The 24,495-nt window shown below is 31.6% G+C and overlaps 1 protein-coding gene across 2 annotated transcripts in view; it reads right to left on the reverse strand.

Moving 5' to 3' along the window:
• Window positions 1–24,495, reverse strand: part of LOC139481879 (histone-lysine N-methyltransferase SETDB1-like) — a 54,586-nt gene that overhangs the window by 18,946 nt on the left and 11,145 nt on the right. For both annotated transcript variants that reach the window (XM_071265396.1, XM_071265397.1), the window contains exons 6-21: window positions 24,272–24,488; window positions 23,295–23,380; window positions 22,641–22,743; window positions 19,609–19,720; window positions 18,585–18,666; window positions 14,184–14,257; window positions 13,258–13,331; window positions 11,831–11,889; window positions 11,028–11,148; window positions 9,203–9,329; window positions 7,305–7,583; window positions 6,205–6,306; window positions 4,341–4,412; window positions 2,886–2,991; window positions 1,962–2,145; window positions 980–1,165 (exon numbers count right to left, since the gene is read on the reverse strand). In XM_071265396.1, coding sequence (XP_071121497.1) covers window positions 980–1,165; window positions 1,962–2,145; window positions 2,886–2,991; window positions 4,341–4,412; window positions 6,205–6,306; window positions 7,305–7,583; window positions 9,203–9,329; window positions 11,028–11,148; window positions 11,831–11,889; window positions 13,258–13,331; window positions 14,184–14,257; window positions 18,585–18,666; window positions 19,609–19,720; window positions 22,641–22,743; window positions 23,295–23,380; window positions 24,272–24,488 — 1,984 coding nt within the window. The remainder of the gene's footprint in view (window positions 1–979; window positions 1,166–1,961; window positions 2,146–2,885; window positions 2,992–4,340; window positions 4,413–6,204; window positions 6,307–7,304; window positions 7,584–9,202; window positions 9,330–11,027; window positions 11,149–11,830; window positions 11,890–13,257; window positions 13,332–14,183; window positions 14,258–18,584; window positions 18,667–19,608; window positions 19,721–22,640; window positions 22,744–23,294; window positions 23,381–24,271; window positions 24,489–24,495) is intronic.

A 24,495-nucleotide genomic window follows, 5' to 3' on the forward strand; every position in this document is an offset into this window, starting at 1 on the left:
TATTTATAAAATATATATACATAAAACATATATCCATATTTTCAACTTTCAACATGATTGGGGGGACATAAATAGAAAAGTGGTTAAATATTAGTCTATGTATGTAAAGAGTCAGGCATTTTAGTAGAATTTCAAAACATTAGCCAAACAAAAATGCATCCCAAACCATTATATTTTGAAGTTGTCCTTATCCTGAGTAAAAAATAGTAGATCTTTTGTTTCTGCGTGTCTGGTAATTCGAGAAAAATTTAGATAACTTTTGGTAAGAATGACAGCAAATTACAGATTTGTTCCCCATCATTATTAATTAGTAGTGAAATTAAACGAGCGATTTTCTTAGTGTTTTGGGGAAGTGGCCCAGGGCCCATGCAATTGGAAATACAATTTTGTGAAATGTTGATTTTGGGGAAAATATTTTAAAAAAATTAGTGCAATAACCTGTATTTTAAATGGAATAAGTTATAATCGCATGAATTGTGAACAAGATTCAATATATTTGTAAACAAAATACCACATTACAATACTAACAAAATCTCCAAACCATGTCTATATACAATTAGGAATTTTAGAGCTGAATGTTGGGAAAAAAGAGCATATTTCTCTTTGGGACAGGGGCCCAAATTCAGACCTAAATATGTGGGTTGGAAAATCCCTGTAAACCAAATTATATAACTATTCCAGAATAGGACAAGGAAATGAATGTTATATTTGTGCACTATCATACATTCTGAACTTAATTGTAAAATAATAAGCAGGGTTTCATTTGTCATGATTTCACCACTGCCTGATTCTTAGGCAGACTTGCACTTAAATATCTATTTATACTCTACTAATAAATGTCTATTTATACTCTACTAATAAATGTCTATTTATACTCTACTAACAAATATCTATTTATACTCTAGTAATAAATGTCTATTTATCCTCTACTAATAAATGTCTATTTATACTCTACTAATAAGATGTCTATTTTACTCACTCTACAATTGTCTGTACAATCACAGCATGCCATGAATTCTGGATTAAGATTTAGATTAACTCCCTTAGCTGGGATACGGACATTTGAGTATTCTACGTAGTCGGGATACTGTCTATCTATACCATTGACACACTGGATAGGAACACTCTCCTTCCCATATGACAGATCTTTGATGTCACAGAATGTCTACGAAAATAGAAGAATGAGAAATTATGAGATAAAATCAAGTTTAAATTAAGCCAAATTAAATAAAACACATTATGCAAAATCTTTTTTTGAAGACACCAATTATTAGATAATCGTCCAATATGTTCCTTTGCTTTTTATGTGTTTTTTTTTTTGCTGTGAATGTATTGATTTTGTGTCATGGATGGAAACCCTATTTCCTTCTTTTACTATTATACTAAAATCCCACAAAAATCAAATAAATTATTACGAACTATGCAGTTATCTCCCATTTATAATGACCAATGGATCATAGCTAATATTTTTTTCTTCTTTTTAGTGCATTCTTTTGTAAATCAATGCCAAAGGAAAACCACAGTCACCTTTTATCATTGAAGTTAAAAAAGTCCCTTGAAAATTGTAATCATTTTTTTCATGCATATCTTCAAGAGATATTTCTATCCTATTAAATACCAACAATTTGTTAATAAATATTTTTTTTTTTTTTTTTTTTTTTTTTTTACCAACAATTTGTTAATGAGGAGAGGACTTTGGATTCATTATTTTTCGTAAGATACCAAATTTCATGGATTTCCTGGGTAAAGGGCAACCATCCATTAAAATGTTCAACAAATTACAAATTTGCTGTATGATTATATGCAAACTTTTGTAAAAATCAAGAAACCAAATATACAGGTTTTCCTCAATCCAATAAAATTGGTACCCATGAAAATAAATGAATTTACAGTAATAAAAATGTTCAAACTATTTCTATTTTCAATGTCAAAATTCCTCAATTAGTAACATATGCCCATACCTTTACAGGAACGAATTCTGTGTGAACATGTAATACAGGATCATAACAAAAGAGATCAATTGTCATCTGAGAGGATGTCAACCCCAGATATTTATCTAACTCCTGCATGTTACGTAGCCGTCTGCCACAGGGTGCTCTATAGGCAACCATGCGTCTTCCACCTGGTTTTACTTTACATACATGTCTACAAATAAATAAAAACAGAGATATGAGATGTTATGCATGATTGTTTCTTTTTTCATGAACACAAGTTTTGAACATCTGCTTCTTTTTTCATGAACACAAGCTTTGAACATCTGCTTCTTTTTTCATGAATACAAGCTTTGAACATCTGCTTCTTTTTCCATGAACACAAGCTTTGAACATCTGCTTCTTTTTTCCTGAACGTAAGCTTTGAACATCTCTAACTATAAATCCCTCTTTATTTTATTATCTCCCATTCTAAATACTGTGTTTTATGTGGATTCATTATTTTTCGTTCGATACCTACTTTTGTGGATTTCTTGGGTACATATAGAGGAACCAATAATTTACAATTTGAAACGAGTTACCAATTTTCTATAGGAATGTATGCAAACTTTAGCAAAATGATGAAATCTATGGTAGATGTTTAAAAAAGAGCTTCAGTTGTATTCTAAATGCCTCTAATTGTAACAATTTATGAAGCCTTGAATTTGAAATTATACTAGAACAAATTCAACATCTTATTTGAAAATTATTTTGTACAGTTCCAGAATCCTTGTAAATGATGTCTGCACCAATCAGAATTTCAGAAATTGTGAATTTCCCATAATGCAACACTATTTCTGAAATGGTCATTTGTTATGAGTAAGAACTGAAGAAGAAATACAAGCAGTACTGTATTGCAAGTCTTTCAAAGCCAGTCTATTGTACACTTCCACAACATTAAATATAAAAGTGTACCTTTCCCAGCCACACAAGAGTGGTATGAGTAATGGGTTAGTTCCCCTGAATTTCACCGGATCATCTTCTAAACCTTTCAAACACTTATGACAGCAGCTGTGGGGATCTGTAAAAATTAAAAGACAAATAAAATAAACAACATTTCAAAATTAATATACTCTTTCTCAATGAAACAAACAATGAATTAATATATGAAGGAAAACATAAAACTTACTTACATTTATATTAACAAGAATGTGTCCAAAGTACACGGATGCCCCACTCGCACTATCATTTTCGATGTTCAATGGACCGTGAAATTGGGTAAAAAATCTAATTTGGCATTAAAATTAGAAAGATCATACCATAGGGAACATGTGTACTAAGTTTCAAGTTGATTGGACTTCATCTTCATCAAAAACTACCTTGACCAAAAACTTTAACTTGAAACTCGCACTTTCATTTTCCATGTTCAGTGGACCATGAAATTGGGGTCTAAAGTGTAATTTGGCTATAAAATTAGAAAGATCATTTCATAAGGAACATGTGTACTAAGTTTCAAGTTCATTGAACTTCAACTTCATCAAAAACTACCTTGACCAAAAACTTTAACCTGAAGCGGGACAGACGGACGAACAGACGGACGAACGCACCAACCAGAAAACATAATGCCCCTCTACTACCGTAGGTGGGGGATAAAAATACTACTAAAGGAAGAGATTGACTTCATTAAGCCTTAACTCCTCTGAAACCATACAAAGTTTGAAATATTGTAATATAATGTATAAATGTAGTGTTTTGTACTTCCTTAATTTGTTTTTGAAAGAATCTTTTTTCCACAGAAAATACAAATTTTTCAAAAAAATATTCAAATTCTAATAGACCATTGTCAATAAGTGTCTTATCTACTTTTGCACATGCCCAGATAACGTACTGCCATCAAGATTTAAAAGAATCTTTGTTTCAACACTTGCCCAATCGTATCGCCATTTCTAGTAAACTTTGATCTTTATGCCCTATTTTTGTTAGACATGCAGTTGTCACCATTACTGCTTTCTGGTAAAAAGGGGTTATCTCCCATAACAATTTTTTTAGGTTTTATGCAGAGGAACATATTTTTCCTTGTAATTTTCACAATTTCAATGTTTTCTTCTGCTAATAAAATTATGCACCAAAATTTAACGATGGATTCCACTGTACCCTCGCAGCTCTCAAGGGGTGCTTTGCAAATTATTTACAGAAATTATCAGTTTTAATTAAATCCAATAACTTTTTTCAAAATAGACAGCAAGTCAAAGTCTTGGTCACAAAGAAAATATACAAATGTCAAATAATCGTTTATTTTTTTTCAATTTGTTTTAATCACTTAAACTTCATCGTCACTAAAAACCTTTCTCACTAAGAGCAATATAATTTCCAATTGCATGTCCTTTATTTTTATAAAAAATATCTTTCTGTGCAACATACAGGACTTACCCATTTGTTGTGTCTGTCTGTTCTGGATGGGAACATTTACTTTGGATTCAACTCTCTCCCCCATACATTCTTCTACAATAATAAATTAAGTAAATATATAACCTTTTATTAAATATAAACAAGAGTGCACAAGCTGGAATGTCTCGCCTTCTATACTAATAATTGATATTATGTTGATAGTCCTAAGTATAAAGCTAAGCTTTATTACAACTGTCACATAAACTTAACATTAACCAAGATAATAAAACAAAGACCAATGAAGCTTGAAAATGAGGTCAAGGTCAGATGAACCATGCCAGGCAGACATGTACAGCTAACAATGCTTCTATACAACATATATATATAGTTGACCTATTACTTATAGTTTAAGAAAAATAGACCAAAACACAAAAACTTAACACTGTGCAATGAACCGTGAAAATGAGGTCACGGTCATATAAAACCTGAGGGACTGACATAAAGATCATAAAATATTTCCATACACCAAATATAGTTGACCTATGGCATATAGTATTAGATAAAAAGACCAAAACTCAAAAACTTTACTTTGACCACTGAACCATGAAAATGAGGTTAAGGTCACATGACATCTGCCCGCTAGACATGTACACCTTACAATCATTCCATACAACAAATATAGTAGACCTATTGCATATAGTATGAGAAAAACAGACCAAAACACAAAAATTTAACTATAACCACTGAACCATAAAAATGAGGTCAAGGTCAGATGACACCTTCCAGTTGGATATGTACACCTTACAGTCCTTACATACACCGAATATACTAGCCATATTGCTTATAGTATCTGAGATATGGACTTGACCACCAAAACTTAGCCTTGTTCACTGATCCATGAAATGAGCTCGAGGTCAAGTGAAAACTGTCTGACAGACATGAGGACCTTGCAAGGTACGCACATATCAAATATAGTTATCCTATTACTTATAATAAGAGAGAATTCAACATTACAAGAAATCTAAACTTTTTTTTCAAGTGGTCACTGAACCATGCAAATGAGGTCAAGGACATTGGAAATGTGACTGACGGAAACTTTGTAACATGAGGTATCTATATACAAAGTATGAAGCATCCAGGTCTTCCACCTTCTAAAATATAAAGCTTTTAAGAAGTTAGCTAACACCGCCGCCGCTGCCTCCGGGTCAATACACATGTGTCGAGCTTTCTGCAACAAAAGTTGCAGGCTCGACAAAAACGCAAGCTTTCTTGTTGAAATGAAATAAAATAAAAGATCAGTATATTTGTATGAAACATATAAGGATAATTGCTTGTTATTGTAGTGGAGAATTGATATTTCTCAAATGCAATTGTATCTAAAAATTAAAGGATGTTTTTGTTATGGTCAAATGTCTACATAAATAGAACTGATAACACTATTTTTTTTTCTTAGACTTACTTTTTAGTAATGCTTTTAAGACAAAAATCATTTAGAGTTAAATTTGCATTAAAAAAAAAAAATAAGGGGGAAAGTTTTTTAAAAAGAACACTTCCAATGATACCCAATATCCATACAGTTGAATTTGTTATATATCAAATAAGTAAAAATCATAACCTGTAAGGTTTACAGGGTGACAGTTGTAAAATTTAAATCCTGAAAAATGTGTCTCTTGAGTGACAGGATCTTATTAATTACATTAGCCTTTTATTGTCCTTTTTTTCTGATTTTTTGGATGCTAGGATCGGAAATATGTTGGCAGTGAACACACATATGTTCAAAATAGATTTTCCTAAGTTCAATTTTTCCAAAATAAGTATCCAATTCTTTTTTTAGCTTTTGTCATTAATTTTTCAATCCAATACTTCCCATAACTATGAGGAATATTCACTATAATAAGTTCCTTACCAATATCATCAGATGGGTCTGCCGTTTTGGACAATCTTTCTTGTAATAGACTGGCCATATCCTTCCCAGCTTTGTTACTGCTTATACTACTGGCTATAAAGTCTGCAAAATTCACAAATTATTTAAAACTCTGTTCCCTTCAAATTCTGAATTAGCCAACTCACACTATCATTTTCTATTTTTTTGGACTGGCAAAGTTGCACTTTATTAGAGTGCTAAGTTTCGATAAAGTATTTTTATTTTTACTAAAACATTGGTCTTTGTAGTGGATTCTATCACTGATACAGATCCAGATAAGCCTGTTAATAGGAGAATGTCTCAAGATAATGGTGAACAGGGAAAACCCAAGAAAGGACAACAATGTTTGAAAGTAAGAAAACAAGATCTATCAATTTTTATTTCATATCAATTGAGAATAAGATTCTCTTATTGGATTAAAAGGGGTCACATGACATTCATTATTCTTCAGTAATAAATTCCATCGGTCATTGACAGAAAAACGGACCAGAAAACCGGTCGTTAACGAACTTTTACATGATAATGACCGTTGGGGCGTGGTTTCCGTCTAATAATGACCGTTGGGGCGTGGTTTCCGTCTGATAATGACCGTTGGGGCGTGGTTTCCGTATGATAATGACCGTTTGGGCGTGATTTCTCTGTTAATGACCGATGGGGCGTGGTTTCTCTGTTTAGAGAGATGTACCTTTTATAAAACATGTTCCTGTTTTTAATATTATATTTAAAAGTTGTTGAATTGTTTATTATATGTTTTCGTTAACTATAAAATTAAAGGTAACTTGATTAAGTATTTATATACTGAAAAATTGCGCTAAAATGAATGGCAGTATTACTACGACTGGTCTTCACTCTTTGCAATAGAAATCCTACAACTACTCAAGTTCGCTGTAAGGCATTTTGAATTTAATATGAGACTTTTCTAAAACATGGTTTCTCAATGAAATAAACATAATAGTTCTTAAAAAACTGGTCATTATCGTGATATATGGACTGCCCACGGGACAGTGGTATTGACTAAGATAGTGATAATGACTGAGCTTTTCAAGAACTATTATATAATTCCATTCATACATTATTTTTACCTGTAGATTTCTGTAAATTAGCCGCAGAGCTATTTTCTTGTTTTATTTGGGTAATTTCTGGTTTCTTTTTCTGTGGCGGCGGCTGTTGAAGAGATTGTTGATAAGGCTGTTGATGAGGCTGTTGCTGTGGCAGTTCCTTTTTCAGCCAAGGTGCCTGCCAGGGACCTGAACTATCTTCTGATGAGGACATCGTCCTAGATCCACCTGAAGTGCTTTTTCGGGCAACAGCTCTTTTCTTTATACCTTCTTGACTTGGTGATCTTTCAACTTTTATAGGAGCTACAAAACAAAAAGGCATTTTGTAATATACCTACATCTGTCATCTCAAGAAAACCTTTATCATTTTAAGTGGCAGTCCATTGTGTGTATGAATTTATTTATTTTCATGGGAATCAAATTATTTCGTTCCTTTCCTGAGGGGGGTAGAAGGGGGTCCTGATCCCGAAATCCTGGGCTTAAAAACACGAAATCCCGAGGTCCCGAATTTAAATAAAGTTAAATCCAGGATCCCGAAATTTGAAAAAAAGAATTCCCGGAACCCGAAGGGGTAAATCCTGAAATCCCGAGCTTAAAATGACCTGATCCTGGAGTCCCTATAAAGGTCCTACCCCCCCTCTTTCCTTTATCATATTTTATTGTTTTGCCAACGCCTATAGAAAATTTGTACTTAGTTGAACATTTAAAATCATGGTTCAACTTCATCCATGATAATGATTATTTTATTCCTTAAATAATGATAAGACCAACATGCTTTTAATATCTTTCATATCAAGTCTCTTCCCAAAGGGGTATAACTGTAAATTCAACTTAAATAATGATAAGACCAACATGCTTTTAATATCTTTCATATCAAGTCTCTTCCCAAAGGGGTATAACTGTAAATTCAAAATTTTCAACAACAAACATTTTCACAGAAAAGCTATCTGAAATATAACCTCACATTACAAATTTTGAGAGCATTACTGTGGATTCATTATTATTCCTTGGATACCAATTTTCCTGGATTTCCGTGGGTACAGGCCTAGGTAAACAAGAAATAAATTGTTCAACAAATGACAAAGGAGAAGGTTCACGAAGGGTTAAAATTAGCCCTAAATTTTTGAAGTTTTTAAAATCGGGCCAATACATTACAAATTTTGCATAGAAATACTTGTGACAATACTATCAATATAAAAATATATTTTATTGGCACCTTCCTTTTAAATTTATCAAGCTATGACCCCTGAAATATACATTATTTGTATTTGTGGTCAATTTTGGTCAAATTTTCCACAATTTCAATTGTATTTGAAATAATTAACCTTGGCCTCCATCCACGATCCAAAAAGTCTATATATTGATGAATTCTATATCAAAATTTGAATTTTTTGCCTTCAAAACATTTTGGATCGTAGGTGGCGGCCAATGTTTTCCTAAAGCTTTTAGGTCTAAAAATTGAACAAATTTACCATATTTTGACAAAATGTCCAAAAATGGGCCTACTTTGGAGAATATTATGTACTTTTATGAAAAGAACTGATTTATTTAGCATTAGGTCTTTTGAAATAGACCCATTTACAAATCAAATTATGACCTTTTTAGGGTTTTATGATAAAGTTGATATTTAAGGCCATATTGTGCCATAAGTGAACCTTGTCCTTTTCTAAAGTCTTGTATGCAGACCTTTGCAAAACCACAAAATTAAATATCCACCAACATATAAGTTTTCCTTTATCCATGAAAATTGGTACCCACAAAAATACAGTATTCATATGCAGCATTTACAGAACTTGCAATAGCTATTCTCCTATTTTTGTCCATTCTTCAAGAATTTTATGTTCTTAGTACACACTTTGATAGTTAATTATATTTTGATTTTAAAATCATAATTTGAAACAGAAATTAACTCTAGAATGTACCTGAACCTTCCTCGTTAGTATTATCACTAGACTGCCCTCTGGTGTACTCCACCACTGCTTTCTGTTTAGAACTATCTAAGTTATGTCTCTTTACTTTCCCCGTCATTTTAGTTTGTTCCTGATTAGCCTGTGAAGATACAAATTTGCAAATATTTGAGCTGCATCGGAAGGTTAAGATGGCATGCAAGTACATGTAGGCATTTACATGTATAAGACTTTGATAGTTTTTGGGAACATTCTAAGGTGTAATACCACCAAATCATGGTATGTCACATCCGGTTGTGAGGCCCCTCATGGGGGGGTCCTAGTAATCACATAATCACCATTTTTTTGCCAATATAATCACATAATCATTAAATATTTGCTTATCTTTAGTAATCAAATAATCATAAACTAAAAATACAGTCCTAGGTAATCAAATAATCATGAAATATTTGGCTTAATAATCAAATAATCATTAAAAAAACGGCCAAGTAATCACATAATCAAAAACCCCATGAGGGCCCTCGGTTGTATACGTAAGTAGGTCTAAAAAAATATTCCCTTGAATTTGACAGTTGTAGGTAATTAATCCTACATTTTATTGCAGTAAAAACATTTCTGCGTCATAAACATATGTCTTGGGTATTTCAAAACACCATTATTTTTTATTTGGGATTTCTATAGAAAATTTTGTAATCTTGAGGTTACATGGTGACTAAACCTTGTACACAGATAAATTAAGGGGAGGAATTTGATTGGTTAACTTCCAATGACGGTTATTTTCTTATATGCAATGAAATGTTATGCGATTTATTTTCTACAGAACTGGACAGGATAAAACTTGACTCATGCCAAGTATTTCTTTATTTGAAACAAAGATAAATTCTGCACATTTTTTTGAAAAGTGCAAATTTAACAAAGACGAATAGGGGAAAATCAATGGTGGTATTACACCTATTTCTAAGAAGTAAGAAAAAGATGAATTTTGGTGTGTTTTGTAGGGGTAAGTACAAGCCTGTAGCCAGGGTGGTTCGAGGGGTTCATACGAACCCTCCTTTGAAAACAAATAAGCACTATTAAAGTCAATGTTTTGTTTGAAACGTGACTATTAAAGTTCAGATTTTGTTTAATATGTGAGTTGCTATTACCCTCCTCTCCCTCCTTGCAAAATCCTGGCAACAGACTTGTCTTATATAGATCAACTCAAGTTTTAAACAGTGACAGACTTTCAATAGAAATATGTTCAACCCAAAATACATTCTTTATGTATGTGCCTGTCCAAAGTCAGGAGCCTGTAATTCAGTGGTTGTCTTTTGTTGCTGTGTTGCATTTCTGTTTATCATTCATTTGTTTGTACATAAATGAGGCCCTTAGTTTTCTTGTTTTAATTGTTTTGTAATTGCCATTTCAGGGTGTTTTATAGCTGACTATGTGGTATGGGCTTTGCTCATTGTTGAAGGCCATACATTGACCTACAATTGTAACTTTTTGTGTCATTTGGTCTGTTGTGAAGAGTTGTCTTAATGGCAATCATACCACATTTTCTTTTTTACATTAACAGAATTATTAATATTCATTTTGATAAGGTTGATTTCAATAACTATCAGTCACAGCTTATTTATTACATTGGTTGCAATGATTTACCAATTTGCCTGTCAAATAAAATGAATCTAATTTCACAGGTAGGAAATTTGAGGGGTTTTCCAAGCACTTGACAAGAAATTGAACCACTGAATCAAATTTCCAGGGTTTTTCTAGTTTTCATGGTATTTATTCCAGGATTTTTCTTTGTACTTTGATAAATGAAGATGTGACTCATCTAAGAAATATACTTCAAACTTACAAGTGCTGAATATAGCGGTTCCAATCGGGTTGATCCTCTGTAAATAAGTTCTTCTCTTTTGTCAGCAAGGAAAAACATTTTAACCAGACTGGCATCCACTTCAACAACTTTTGCTGTCCACCTAGAAACACATTAAATTGTGAAAATATTGGTTACAATTCATAGCTTATTGTACAATTTATCTGTTAAAAAATCTCAGATGAAAATAGAAAGCAAATAGCTTATGCAATATTTATTTTTATTGTATAGCAATATAATATTTCCCACAGAAAGTAACCAAAAGTTAGCATGCAATAAATTCTAATATTGCACTAGTGCAATAAATCTTCAAAATTCATGACGTCATCAACGACAAAATCTTAGTTTAAACCAATTTTTACTTTTAAATATTATATTGCTATACAATAAAAGGGTTATTGCATGAATATTGGGGAATATTGTCCCTCGTAGAACATATATTGCACTCGCAAGCTCGTGCAATATAAAATTCTACTCGGGACAATATTCCCCAATATTCATGCAATAACCCTATATTATATGTTTCTGGGTTTAGATTATGTTCTGATACTGCAAATTTATTAATTTTTATGGTTATTAATAACTGTGGATGGAGGAAAAAAAATATTTTGTCAAAGTGTACATGTGTATACAATCCTATTGAAAATAAAAACATTTAGCTGATTTTACAGAGTTATCTCCCTGTAATTCTTGGTTAAACTTATAAAATCAAGAAAATTAGTATCATACGCATACTAATAAATCTACAGTACGTCTGTAACCTGAACTTTGACCTAATGACATACCATTTCCCATTCCACTCTGTTTTAACTTGTTGTCCTTTGTGCAGTCTAACCATGGGTCGCTGAAATTTTACAAAATAATTTTTTAATTAACATCCTGTAACTTACACTTTCCTTTGATAAAAAAATCTGATTGTAGTCATCATGGTCATATATTGTTATAAACCTTGATAACTGATTAGTAGATATTCAAATAAAACAAGTTAATATTTCAAACTGAACTAATGTAAAAGTTTAAGTGATGAAGTGCTTAAGGTGGTACCTAACACTAGGGGGAGATAACTCTGTAAAATCAGCTAAACGTTTTTATCACGTTGTATTGTTAATGAAATTTTAAGCTTCTCAATAATCAAATTTAGTGTTATTCAAACTGTTATGTATCCAATGAACATTTTCTGAGATAGTATTTGGTTCAATTGTTTTGAAATTTTATATTTTTGTCAAAGGGTCAAAGTGATCATTTTGTCAAAATTTTATGAAAATTAAACGAGCCAAATTAATCTTTGTCAAGATGTTTGGTACCACCTTAAATATCTTGTAGTATCTGCATTTGTTCTTTGTTGGGTTGCTGTGTCAAAGATTAACATTATTTTTCTTTGTTTTTTTTCATGAAAAAGGTATAAACCATATTTCAACAAATATAGTGCCCACACAATAAAATGGGAAATAAAAAACACAAAATATTTAGAATCTAATTCAATCATGCACAAAGAGCAAAACGAATTTTGTATTGCATCCAATATGGCTTTTCGATTCAAGCATACATCCTTCTCATTTTAACTTTAATGGATAGTTGTCATATTGGTATTAATTCATAACGCAATAACCGCATCTACTTATCTGTTTATGGTAACCAGAGAATGTGCTATCAAAAAGACTGACTACCTTTAGTGGCAAATGAAACAAATATGGGTCACCATACAGCCTTCAACAAAAAGAACCTTCTCTTTAAAACATACATGTTACCATGGAAAAGCTCAGCTGCTTCTTTTTTAAAACGATAGACTAATTTTGTGCCAAATACATATTGTAGCATCTTTATTCTGTCTAATGGTTTATTGTGTAATAATTAAGCAGATCACAAAGTAATAAATAAAGACAACAGTAGTATACTGCTGTTCAAAATTCATAAATCGATTGTGAAAAAAAAACAAGTCCAGGTTACAAACTAAAACTGAGGGAAACACATTAAATATAAGAGGAGAACTACGACACAACAGAAACACAACATTAAAATGTAACACACACAGAAACGAACTCATGTAAATCATAATTGACTTGATAAAAAAAATCTGCGATTCTTATTGCTGCTGTACATGTAGTCTCTAAATAGAAATTTTTGTTTTTACATTTAAAGTATTTGTATATTTTTTTCAAACAACTTAAAATAGTTATCATTTTTATGTCATTTTCCTTAAAAAGTTTCATACCTCAGGATACTGCTTAAGATATTCTTTAATAAATTCTTGAGAATCTTGATGCACATCTTCCCATACGTTAATACCTAAAATACAAAAAATATTCCATCTACAATTTATTTTATCTCAAAGTTTATTGTTTCTATTGTCCTTCATAAACACATTTAGTAACAAATTCTTGTATGAAATTAATAATAGAAAAAGTTCCAATGTGCTCTGCGTTGCACTTCTCTAATATTTCCAAGGGGCATAACTCTAAAAAAAAAATGGATTGTCCACCATTATAGAACTTGTCCAAGACATTGCTGATAATAATGTTTAGCATAAGATTGATAAAATTCACAAAAACAAATGCATGCAATAATTTCTGAAATTACGGTACTCTAACTTTTATTCAAATCTTATCAATCATATAACGGGGCCTCAATGGCTGAGTAGTCTAAGAAGTTACGACTGTAATCACTAGCCAGTCAACACTGAGGTTGGAGTTCTAACCCCACTTGTGCAGCTCCACAAGACTCCAATCTTAATGGACTAAGATTGTTAGTTTTCCTATCAAAGGTATGTGGTTTTCTCAAGGCACTCCACCTTCCGCCACCAATAAAAACTCACTGAAATGAAACAGCCTAAATGTGGTGCTTAAAAGTGGCGTTAAACTCCAAAAATCAAAATCAACCAAAATCAATTATATAACACATGACTGTTTTTGAAAGTCAGTAGTTCATATCTACATAAATGAGTAAAACACCTTATTCCACAGAGTTTCACAAATATTTTCCATGATGGTTCTTGAAGAGAATGGTTCTCACTAATATCTAAATTGCATAATAATGCTAAAATTGTGTCAGACCTTTGCAAAATTATTGTGATCAAAACCTTCAGACCACCACTTATCGGAAATTCTGATTCCAACACTCGAAAATATCTTACATACATACTTTGATCAACAACTTTGTGAATTTCTTCTTTAGAAGAATATTGAGCATAGCCATCATCGAAGAATACCAAGTATCTGAAAGAAAAAAAATAAACTGTTACAACATTAACCATAACTATAGATTTATTTATTTTGTGAATTTGAGAAAAATACATATTTTGATGAAATATATGATTTTGTGATTTGCCAAGTCTCCATACCAGCTTATAAACAATATGTACTTTAAACATTTATGTTAAATAATTATTCCTATGTTTATTTGATTTGCTTATCTTTAAAAATAAAAAAAAGAAGGGATTTTAAATAAACATTTTTGAGACTGGTCTTCAAAAGATAATTTCAGATGTATCATATCCAAAAATTACACTGATATTATCTTGAGAGTAATAATGTATAATTGAGATATTTTAATTTTTAATAAATGTCAAAATTTCTGTCACAAGTAGAAAATCTATTTTTAAAGTGCCTGCCCCATGGGTGTCATGTGTAGTTCTTGTACTTAAATTGTCAGAGAAAATTTAATATCGAAATACATACCGGTAACACATTTTTTGGTACATTCTAAAATAATATCTTCAATTGAAAACTTTTTCAGCAGAGATGTATAAATCAATGATATAAAATTTGTATACATGCAAAGTTGGCTTTAGATGAATTTGGCTATTTATTTTAGGTATTTTTGACATATAGCTCTTCAACGATTTTCAGTACTTATCTATCTTGGGATTTCAAATGATCGGCTTTGAGCGTTCCTGATAAAGGAAAACCCAGAAAAACGCTTCGGACGCAAGAAATGATTAAACGTGTTGTTTTCAATTTTTTACATCCCTGGGTCGATACCTCTGCTGGTGGACTATCAGTCCACGAGGGTATCAGCAGCTCAGGAGTCAGTGCTTCGCTAATGACATGATTTAACAAACTTTACTAAAATTGACCATTAATAAATTTTTAACTTATTATGAAACTAAGGTTTCAACTCCCTCAGGCAAAGTTGGCTTAAGATGAATTTGGCTATTTATTTTAGGTATTTTTGACATATAGCTCTTCAACAATTTTTGGTACTTATCTATCTTGGGATTTCAAATGTTTGGCTTTGAGCGTTCCTGATAAAGGTAAATCCAGAAAAGCGCTTCGGGCGCAAGAAATTATTAAACATGTTCATACCTGCCAACTTTCACGATTTAGGCGTGTACTACACGATTTTGACACTCTGTCCCGATTACAGGATCGTAATCGTGAAAATAGCCAAAAAACACGATTTTAGTAAAATTTACACGAAAAATATATTTGTTCCCGATATTGAACTTTTGAAAGTTTTCCCAAGGGAGACAAATCGTGTCTGACAAATTTCATCCAATCAAAATTTAGTGATCACGCATTCACCAGTTGATTAATGTCGGCATAGTAAACTATCAAAGAATCGAAGATTGTTAGGTACTTTGAGTTGTTTTTTTTTAGCTTGAGTGTTAAATTTATAAAAATTGAAATCATGATGGGCGAGTTATCACTTGCAAAATGGTTCTGTTACCGCCTAAGAAGAAAAAGCGTGTTGTTTCGTGCAAATACTTAGAGAAGTGGGAGAATGATGTCAAGTACAGGGGCTGGTTGTCTAAATCAACGTTAGGATTGTCACATGCCTTTTGTAAAGTTTGCAACCGAGACTTTAAAGTTGACCACGGGTGGCCTTAATGATGTCTCCAAACATTCTAGTACTGCTCTTCACCAGAAGTCATTCAACACACAGAACATGCCTTTTGTGTTTGACTGTTTGACATTACAACTTGTGATATTGATCTTTATAATATATTGTTGTTTTTTTGTTATTAAATTATTAAAATTATTACTTTTTTTATTTCTTGACAATGTATCAGACAAACATAGTCATCTTACTGGTGTTTATCTCAACAAAAAAAAACACAACAATCAAACAATTTAAAAAAAGATGGGTTATCTTCAACTATCACCATCCAAAAAAGAAGTATGTCAGCCACTTTTAAGAGCCAAATCATCACTCGAAATAATGCCGCGAAAATTTTCTACCCTCAAAAATGGTGCCGCGCACAAAAAACCCCATGGCCATTTTCAAAAGTTGGCAGGTATGCATGTTGTTTTCAATTTTTTTAATGGATCTCAGAAAGAAAAAAAACTATTAAGTATTTAAAAGTGTCAGAACACAAATCTGTTTTATCAAGGAAAATTGTTCAATATAAACTAATTAGTAATCAAACACTTTATAGTGCTTTTTATTTCTTAATCACTGACTGATAGAAGGATTACTATAAAACAAAAAATATAAATTACAAAATAAAAATGGAATGAACCTTTTTCTTTAGTAAGACATCCCTATTGGAAAATGGACTTGTTATTTTGGGATATACCAATTTAAGTAAGATGTCCCTAGATTTCTAAATGGACTGATCCATGCATTTGGATTAACCCAATTTAATATGGACTTCCCCATTATATGAGAAACGAGAAGAAATAATAAAGTAAACAACTGTTGCCCAAAACAATTTTTACCTAGAAAGTATTTTTTTACATATTCACCAGCAAAACATGATTTTTGGGTGGTGCATGTACTCTATGACGTAGCAAAATTATTCCTAAAATTTGCATATATTATATAAAACCCAAATTGTTTTAATGATAACATTTAGGTTTTGATAAGATATATGCAAATTTCAGGAATAATTTTTTATTCTCATTCAAAAATTTCTGAGGTCACAGTCAAAACATACACAAAATGGGATAGTTGATAGTATCATTATTTTTCAAATTCAATAATTAGGCCAAATAAAGCAAAACAATGTACCTTTTTTCAAAGTGCACTAATGCCATGTGTACTAAAATTGAGAAGCTTTAATGTCTAAAACAAATCTGCACATTTGTTTTATTAATAAAATAATTTGTGCATTTTAAAACTGTTCAGCATAGATCATTGATATTAATTCACTTTAGATGTGATAGTTCAACAGATCTCAGAAAAAAATACACAATTTAAAAGTGAACACAAGTCTACATTTTTAGAGAATCTGTAATATATAGGAACATTGTTCAATACAAACTAAATAGTGACCAAACTCTTACTTTCTTTTTGTTAACTAATCACTGGCTGATAGACTGATCAAAAGAAAAGTATTCAATTACAAAATGAAAATGGATTGAACTGTTTTTAAGTAAGACATCCCTATTGTAAAATGGACTGGATTATTTTGGGACATACCATTTTAAGTAAAATGTCCCTAGATCTTTAAATGGACTGGTATATTTTGGGACAAACCATTTTAAGTATAATATCCCTAAATCTTTAAATGGACTGGTATATTTTGGAACATACCATTTTAAGTATAATATCCCTAGATCTTTAAATGGACTGGTATATTTTGGAACATACCATTTTAAGTATAATATCCCTAAATCTTTAAATGGACTGGTATATTTTGGAACATACCATTTTAAGTATAATATCCCTAAATCTTTAAATGGACTGGTATATTTTGGGACATACCATTTTAAGTATAATATCCCTAAATCTTTAAATGGACTGGTATATTTTGGAACATACCATTTTAAGTATAATATCCCTAAATCTTTAAATGGACTGGCATATTTTGGAACATACCATTTTAAGTAAGGTGTACCTATCTGTATTTGTATGGATATGTTGAAGATACCAATTCTGGCTTTTACTCAATGGGAGAGAGACACCTATTGGCGGTGTTGGAGAGCAGCCTTGAAGCTCTCAACTATATTTGTGCATATAACCTTTTTTTATAGACAAGATTATTTTGGGACATACCATTTTAAGTAAGATGTTCCAATTGAAAGTAAATCTGGATTCATCCAAATTTAAATGGACTTCTCATTTTACATCATAAATGATCATTTGACATGCATAAAATTACCTAAGAACAACCGTTGCCGAAAATATTATTTTTTGTCCTTATTTATTTACAAGCAAAAAACAAATTTTGAGTGATGCTTGTACTCATTGTAGATTTGTCAAATTCCTGAAACTTGCATATTTTTTTTTATTACTTTTAAGTTTTTAAGCATGTTTGATCTTACTCAATCTAGTTTTCTTTGTAAATTTTGGGAAATATCTTTATTTTTCTTTTGGTCATGGTGTTATCTTCTCCCCAAATTGTACTTTCATATTTTTCTGATTACATGTTAGAAAGAAGTAAAATAACAAAAATACCAAACTATGAGGAAAATTGAAAACAGAAAGTTTGTAATCAAATGGCAAAATCAAAAGCTCGAACACATTAAACAAATGGATATCAAGTGTCCTATTCCTGACTTGATATAGGAATTTTCTTATGTAGCAAATGGTGGATTAAACCATTTAAGGCTAGCTAAACCTCTCACTTGTATGAGATGGCTGGACATAATAAAATACCTGAACTGGTTCCTGCCATTTGGTGTCTCAGCAATGATCCCTGCATAGAAGGATGCAGTTGACTCTTCGTCTCTATACAAAGCTGAAATTTTTTTAAAACTATCGATCATTTTATTCTTCATGTAAATCAGTAAATTATAATAGTGTATTTCAAGGGAAAATACTAGTTTTTTTTTCTACAGAAAGTTTATACATAGTATCTAAATACAGTATTTAGGTTTAGTGAAAACAAATCTCATTAATGAAGAATCGAAGCTAGCAATTCATAACCTGTAAATACAGAACATTTGAAAATACCATTGAAAGTTAATTTCCTTTTAAAAATCAGCGTTTGTGAAACTGAATCAATTTCTTTTGATTGATACCCCAGGGAAATAGAAAAGTTGTTAAATTAGTCTTCTTCAGACATGCATTTGTCTTATTGTAAGTAAACTAAGTTTAAGTGGTCACTAGAATTTTATTAGAGACATCATTTTGAATGCTAGTTTTGAAAACTGATATTAATTAATTTCTATAAAATAGATAGCCTATATGTAACTACAGTCTCAAAGTAGTATAAGCTATAACAGACATCTTGAAACCAAAAATGCGTCCATAGTACATGAATGCCCCACAGGCACTATCATTTTCTATGTTCGGTTGACCATGAAATTGGGGTCAAATCTCTAACTGAGTATTAAAATTAGAAAAATCATATCATAGGGAACATGTGCACTAGGTTTCAACTATACTGGACTTAAACTTGCATCAAAAACTGCCTTGACTAAAAACTTTAACTTGAAGTGGGACAGATGAACAAATGAATGAACAAACAGACACATACACCAAAATACATTCTGCCCACAAGTGGGGGAAACTTGACTCAACCTATCTTTTTGCTAAAGATCTTCAAAACTTCCCCCAATGAGATTACAAAGTGGGATGTACAATTTCAATGTATAATCAACAATTTAGAAGGTTTGAAAGCTCTAAGTTGAAAACTTGGAGAAGTTAATTACTTCTCTTTACTGATACCCTGTCTTACCAACTATTCTGGTACCCACAGCTACAGTTATGTTAATATGATCTCTGAAAGCTATTTCCCTGGCAGACAGTGGCCTTCTTCCTTTCCCATCAAACTTGATCATATATTTTCTCTGAAAATAACAGAATAATAATTAAATTTGACTAAAACATCAATAAAAACATTTAATTTGACTAAAACATCAATGAAAACATTAAATTTGACTAAAACATCAGTAAAAACATAAAAACAGTTAAACAACGTACTCCACATGTATAAAAGATCCATTGTTTTCATCGACTGGCTTTAAACTTGAATAATGCATTAAGTATTACTGTAATGAAAAAAAACTAGATATGTCAAAGCGACACAAATGGCCCCGTCCAAAAAAGTTGAAAAATCTGCAATTTCAATGTAAGCACATGTGGACACAAACATGATGGTAGCCTCACATATCAAAAATCAGCTCAAAATCTGGAGGTGTATAGAAAAAAAATCTGTATAACAGTGATTTTCAATAATTTATCAAAGTCCAAAGCCCGTTATTTCGGCAAAAATTAGTGAAGCGGAAACAATTTCTCCAAGTCCAAAGCCTGTAATTTCGGCAAAAAATAGTGAAGCTGAACGAAACTTAAACTTAATCTGTAACTCATCATGTTTAACTCACATACCAAAAATCAGCCCAATATATGAAGGTGTTTAGAAAAAAAGTCTGTATAACTGTGATTTTCAACAATTTCTCAAAGTCCAAAGCCCATGACTTCGACAAAACTTAGTGCAGCAAAACAAAACTTTAACTTAATCTGTAACTCATCATGGTTAACTCACATACCAAAAATCAGCCCAATATATGAAGGCCTTTAGAAAAAAAGTCTGTATAACTGTGATTTTCAACAATTTCTCAAAGTCCAAAGCCCATAACTTCAGCAAAACTTAGTGCAGTAAAACAAAACTTTAACTTAATCTGTAACTCATCATGGTTAACTCACATACCAAAAATCAGCCCAATATCTGAAGGTGTTTAGAAAAAAAAGTCTGTATAACTGTGATTTTCAACAATTTCTCAAAGTCCAAAGCCCGTATTTCGGCAAAAATTAGTGCAGCGGAACGACATTTTTACTTAATCTGTAACTCATTATGGTCAAGTCACATACCAAAAATCAGCCCAATATCTGAAGGCGTTTAGAAAAAAAGTATGTATAATTGTGATTTTTTAATTAACTACACTGTTATTGGACAATATGATGAAAACTGCCTATGCAATATAATGTGTAGACTGGGCCAATACAGAATAACTGGGCCAATACCGATTTTTTCTGTATTGGCCCAGTTATTCTATATTGGCCGAGTTGACACAAGTGCAGGATTTCGGAACATCTCTAGGTTTTACATCGAAAGTCACGATAAACACAAACTGAAAGTAAACAGTTGTTTTGAAGACGCAGTTGTCATTTAGTTATCTTAAACATGCTGAAAATGTCAGTATGGCATACATTTCAGGCGAAAGACTGTCACATTCATTTAAAAGGTATTTTGAAAGCAGACGTGACGATAAAACTATTTCAGGTTTGGGGAACGAGTAGATTATCACAAAGTTCATTTCTTGACGACCTCATAATTTCACGATTGTACACATCGATTTTAAATTAGTTTCTGCATTACACATGCAATGACAGTACCTTTCCAATTACTATTTATGTGTTGCGTCTAAATTAAATTTAAGTTGTAACACTTTATAGTAACTGAAAAGGGTAGAAAAATTCATCAGATGAGAAAATGCTGAAGACACCTGGAAACAGCCCCAGATCATTATGTATTGCAACTAATAAAAAGAAGATTTGGATAGTTCCACTTCAAGGTAAAAATATTTATCTCTTTTGAAATGAAATTAAAAAAATATTGTAACACTGTAGTTAATTAATAAAGATATTATTACGTAAGTATTTCTGTATTGGCCTTGTTATTGGTCCTCGGCCAGCTGTATTGGCCTTCGGCTTCGCCTCAGGCCAATACAGCAAGCCTCGGACCAATAACAAGGCCAATACAGAAATACTTACGTAATAATATCATATTTTAAGCAATTTCTCAAAGTCCAAAGCCTGTAATTTCGGCAAAAATTAGTGAAGCGGAATGAAACTTGAACTTGATCTGTAACTCATCATGGTTAACTCACATACCAAAAATCTGCCCAATATCTGAAGGTGTTTAGAAAAAAACTCTGTATAATGGTTTGTTGTGGAATGACGGAATTACGGAATGACAGACAAGGGTAAAACTATACGGCACCGACAACTTCATTGCGGGGCCAAAATTTTTTTTTTAATTGAAACTCTTATTCAACATATACTATTTTAAAAGTCTTCAAATCGGTAACAGCTATACTGATATAATTAACTAAGCACTAAGTATTATTTAGAAGTGGAAGAAAACTTCAAATATCATGTCAGTATGCAGTGCTGTCTTCCAAATTAAAAAATCTTGAAAGATACAAAACTCAATGAAATGAACCAGTATGTCAGCTGTTAATAAAACAGCATATCTGTATATACATGTCCCACTTACATGTAATTGTTAAAGTTTCCTAATAATGTCTGTAATTTGCCACAGGATGTTAAGAATATCTGTCAATTCATATTTTTGTTTACTGTAAATTCAGAAATTATTGTGTCCATTTATTATTGCAACTCATTTTAGACCTAAATACAATTTCGATTTTTGCAATATTGAGACAAATCCTGTTGAATTCATATAAAAAAATTTCAAAATGCAAGGTTAAATTATTGCTATTATAACCCTGTCACAATTTTCGCAATAAAAAATCGCAATAATTTCTGAATTAATAGTATATTTTACATGATCAGCAATTCTCATTCCATTATTAAAATTGGGGCAGATATCTACATGTATTCAAATATTGACTCATTGGTGGATCCAGGGGGAAGGTTCCGTGGGTTGGAACCCTCCTTTTTTTTTAGACATTCAATGCATTTGAATGGGGATATATAGTTGGAACCCCCCTTTTTAAAATGGCTGGATCCGCCATTGTGACTTACCTCATTGACAGGTTGCTGACTATTCTGAATATTTTCAATTGATCCACGATACCATACTTCATTTATTTTTTTACCATACACCTTTGAATCTCGAGCTAAAGCTCTAAAACAGATTTTTTTTTAATCATAGTTATATAGATTGAATCAAGTGTGTTACAATATTTACTTGAACGACAATTAAATTTTTTTTTTTTTTTTAAATACAAATAAAAAGAGCTTACCATGAAAGAAAGTTGTTTTACAGGATGCCATGTTACTGTAAATTCAGAATTAATTATGTGCAATTATATTAACACGATTGTCACGATTATGATTTTTAATTTTTTACAATTTTGAGAAAAATCCTGTTTAATTCAAATAAATTATTTCAAAATGGGAGTTTAAATTATTGCGACTATAACTCTATCGCACTTTTTTGCAATAATAAAATTTATTGCATGCATTTTTTTTGGCAATTTTGCTAATTTTCATTTTAGACTTAAATATGATTTTAATTTAATGATTTTGAGAAAATCCTGTCTAGTTCATATAAAATATTTCATAACAAGAGTTTAAATTATTGCCATTATAACCCTGTCACATTTTTAGCAATAATGAAAAACATTGCAATAATTACTTAATTAACAGTATGATGATATACAAATTTAAACTTACTCTACTGCAGGAAAATAAGCTGATGCTGTCTGTGTTAGTGTGAGACTTCCGTAAATAACTTGTCTTCCATTGGCCATCTCAGGACCCTGTGACGAAAACAAAATTAATCAAATAACGCTATACTGTGGATTCAATAATATTTATTGGATACCAATTTTCATGGATTTAGTGCCATAGTGGGTACAGGAGAACCAGGAATTCAAAAATTCAAAGAAATACAAATTTTCTGAAGGAATGAGTGTAGACTTTGCCAAAACCACGAAATTAAATATTCAAGAATATGCAAGTTTTCCTCAAACCACGAAAAATTGGTACCCACGAAAATAGATGAATCCACAGTATATACATGAAATTATATAGTGAAACCTGACTCAAAAAGATTACTTTTGGACAGAAAATATAGTTCAGATTAGACATGTGTAAATTTTCTACAGGCTTGAAAGCATGACTTCGCCAAAACCATGATAGCAAATATCCATGAAAATACATTCATTCCTCAATTCAAGAAAATTGTTAACCAATAAAATAAATAAAATTCACAGTACTGTTCTAGTGGTTTGTTGTCTTTGCTGGTTCATGTACAGGTATTTCTTAGAAAGTTGTTACAGCTGATTTCATTGAGCGTGTAGCTAAAGATAAAATCTTTGGTTAGCTTGCTTGCTAGCTGAACCGTGAAGTCATTATTAGGTAAGGTATACTACCCTCCTTTCGAAGTAGCCTAGTCCTACAGACAGATAGATTGGTTATCAGTCGGACTAGTCTTTTCTTAAAGGAGGGTAGTTTACCTAACCTAATAATGACTTCACGGTTTAGCTAGCAAGCAAGCTAACCAAAAATATTACCTTTAGCTACACACTCAATGAAATCGGCTGTAAGCAGAAATGTACTCTGTAATACTGTTCAATATTTTTTTTAATATTTGTTATCCTTTTCAAGTATTTTCTACTGAACGAATCAACGTGTTATAGCAAACTTACCTTAATTATTTGTACAGTGGCCCCTGGTGGTGCCATTTGTACTGTTTGTTGTGGCGAAGCCGTGCTTGTTACAGGAGTTAAAACTTGGTGTACTTGTTTGTTGATGGTAGCTGCTAAAGCTGCCCGTAGATTTTCTAGTTTAGATTTTCCCACTTCTGGACTAGCATTTGCACTGAAAGCACCTGCTTGACTAGCTGGTACTTTGAGGATAATGGTTCTGTTAT

This window comes from Mytilus edulis, chromosome 7, assembly GCF_963676685.1.
Source record: "Mytilus edulis chromosome 7, xbMytEdul2.2, whole genome shotgun sequence".
Classification (NCBI taxonomy): Eukaryota; Metazoa; Mollusca; class Bivalvia; order Mytilida; family Mytilidae; genus Mytilus; species Mytilus edulis.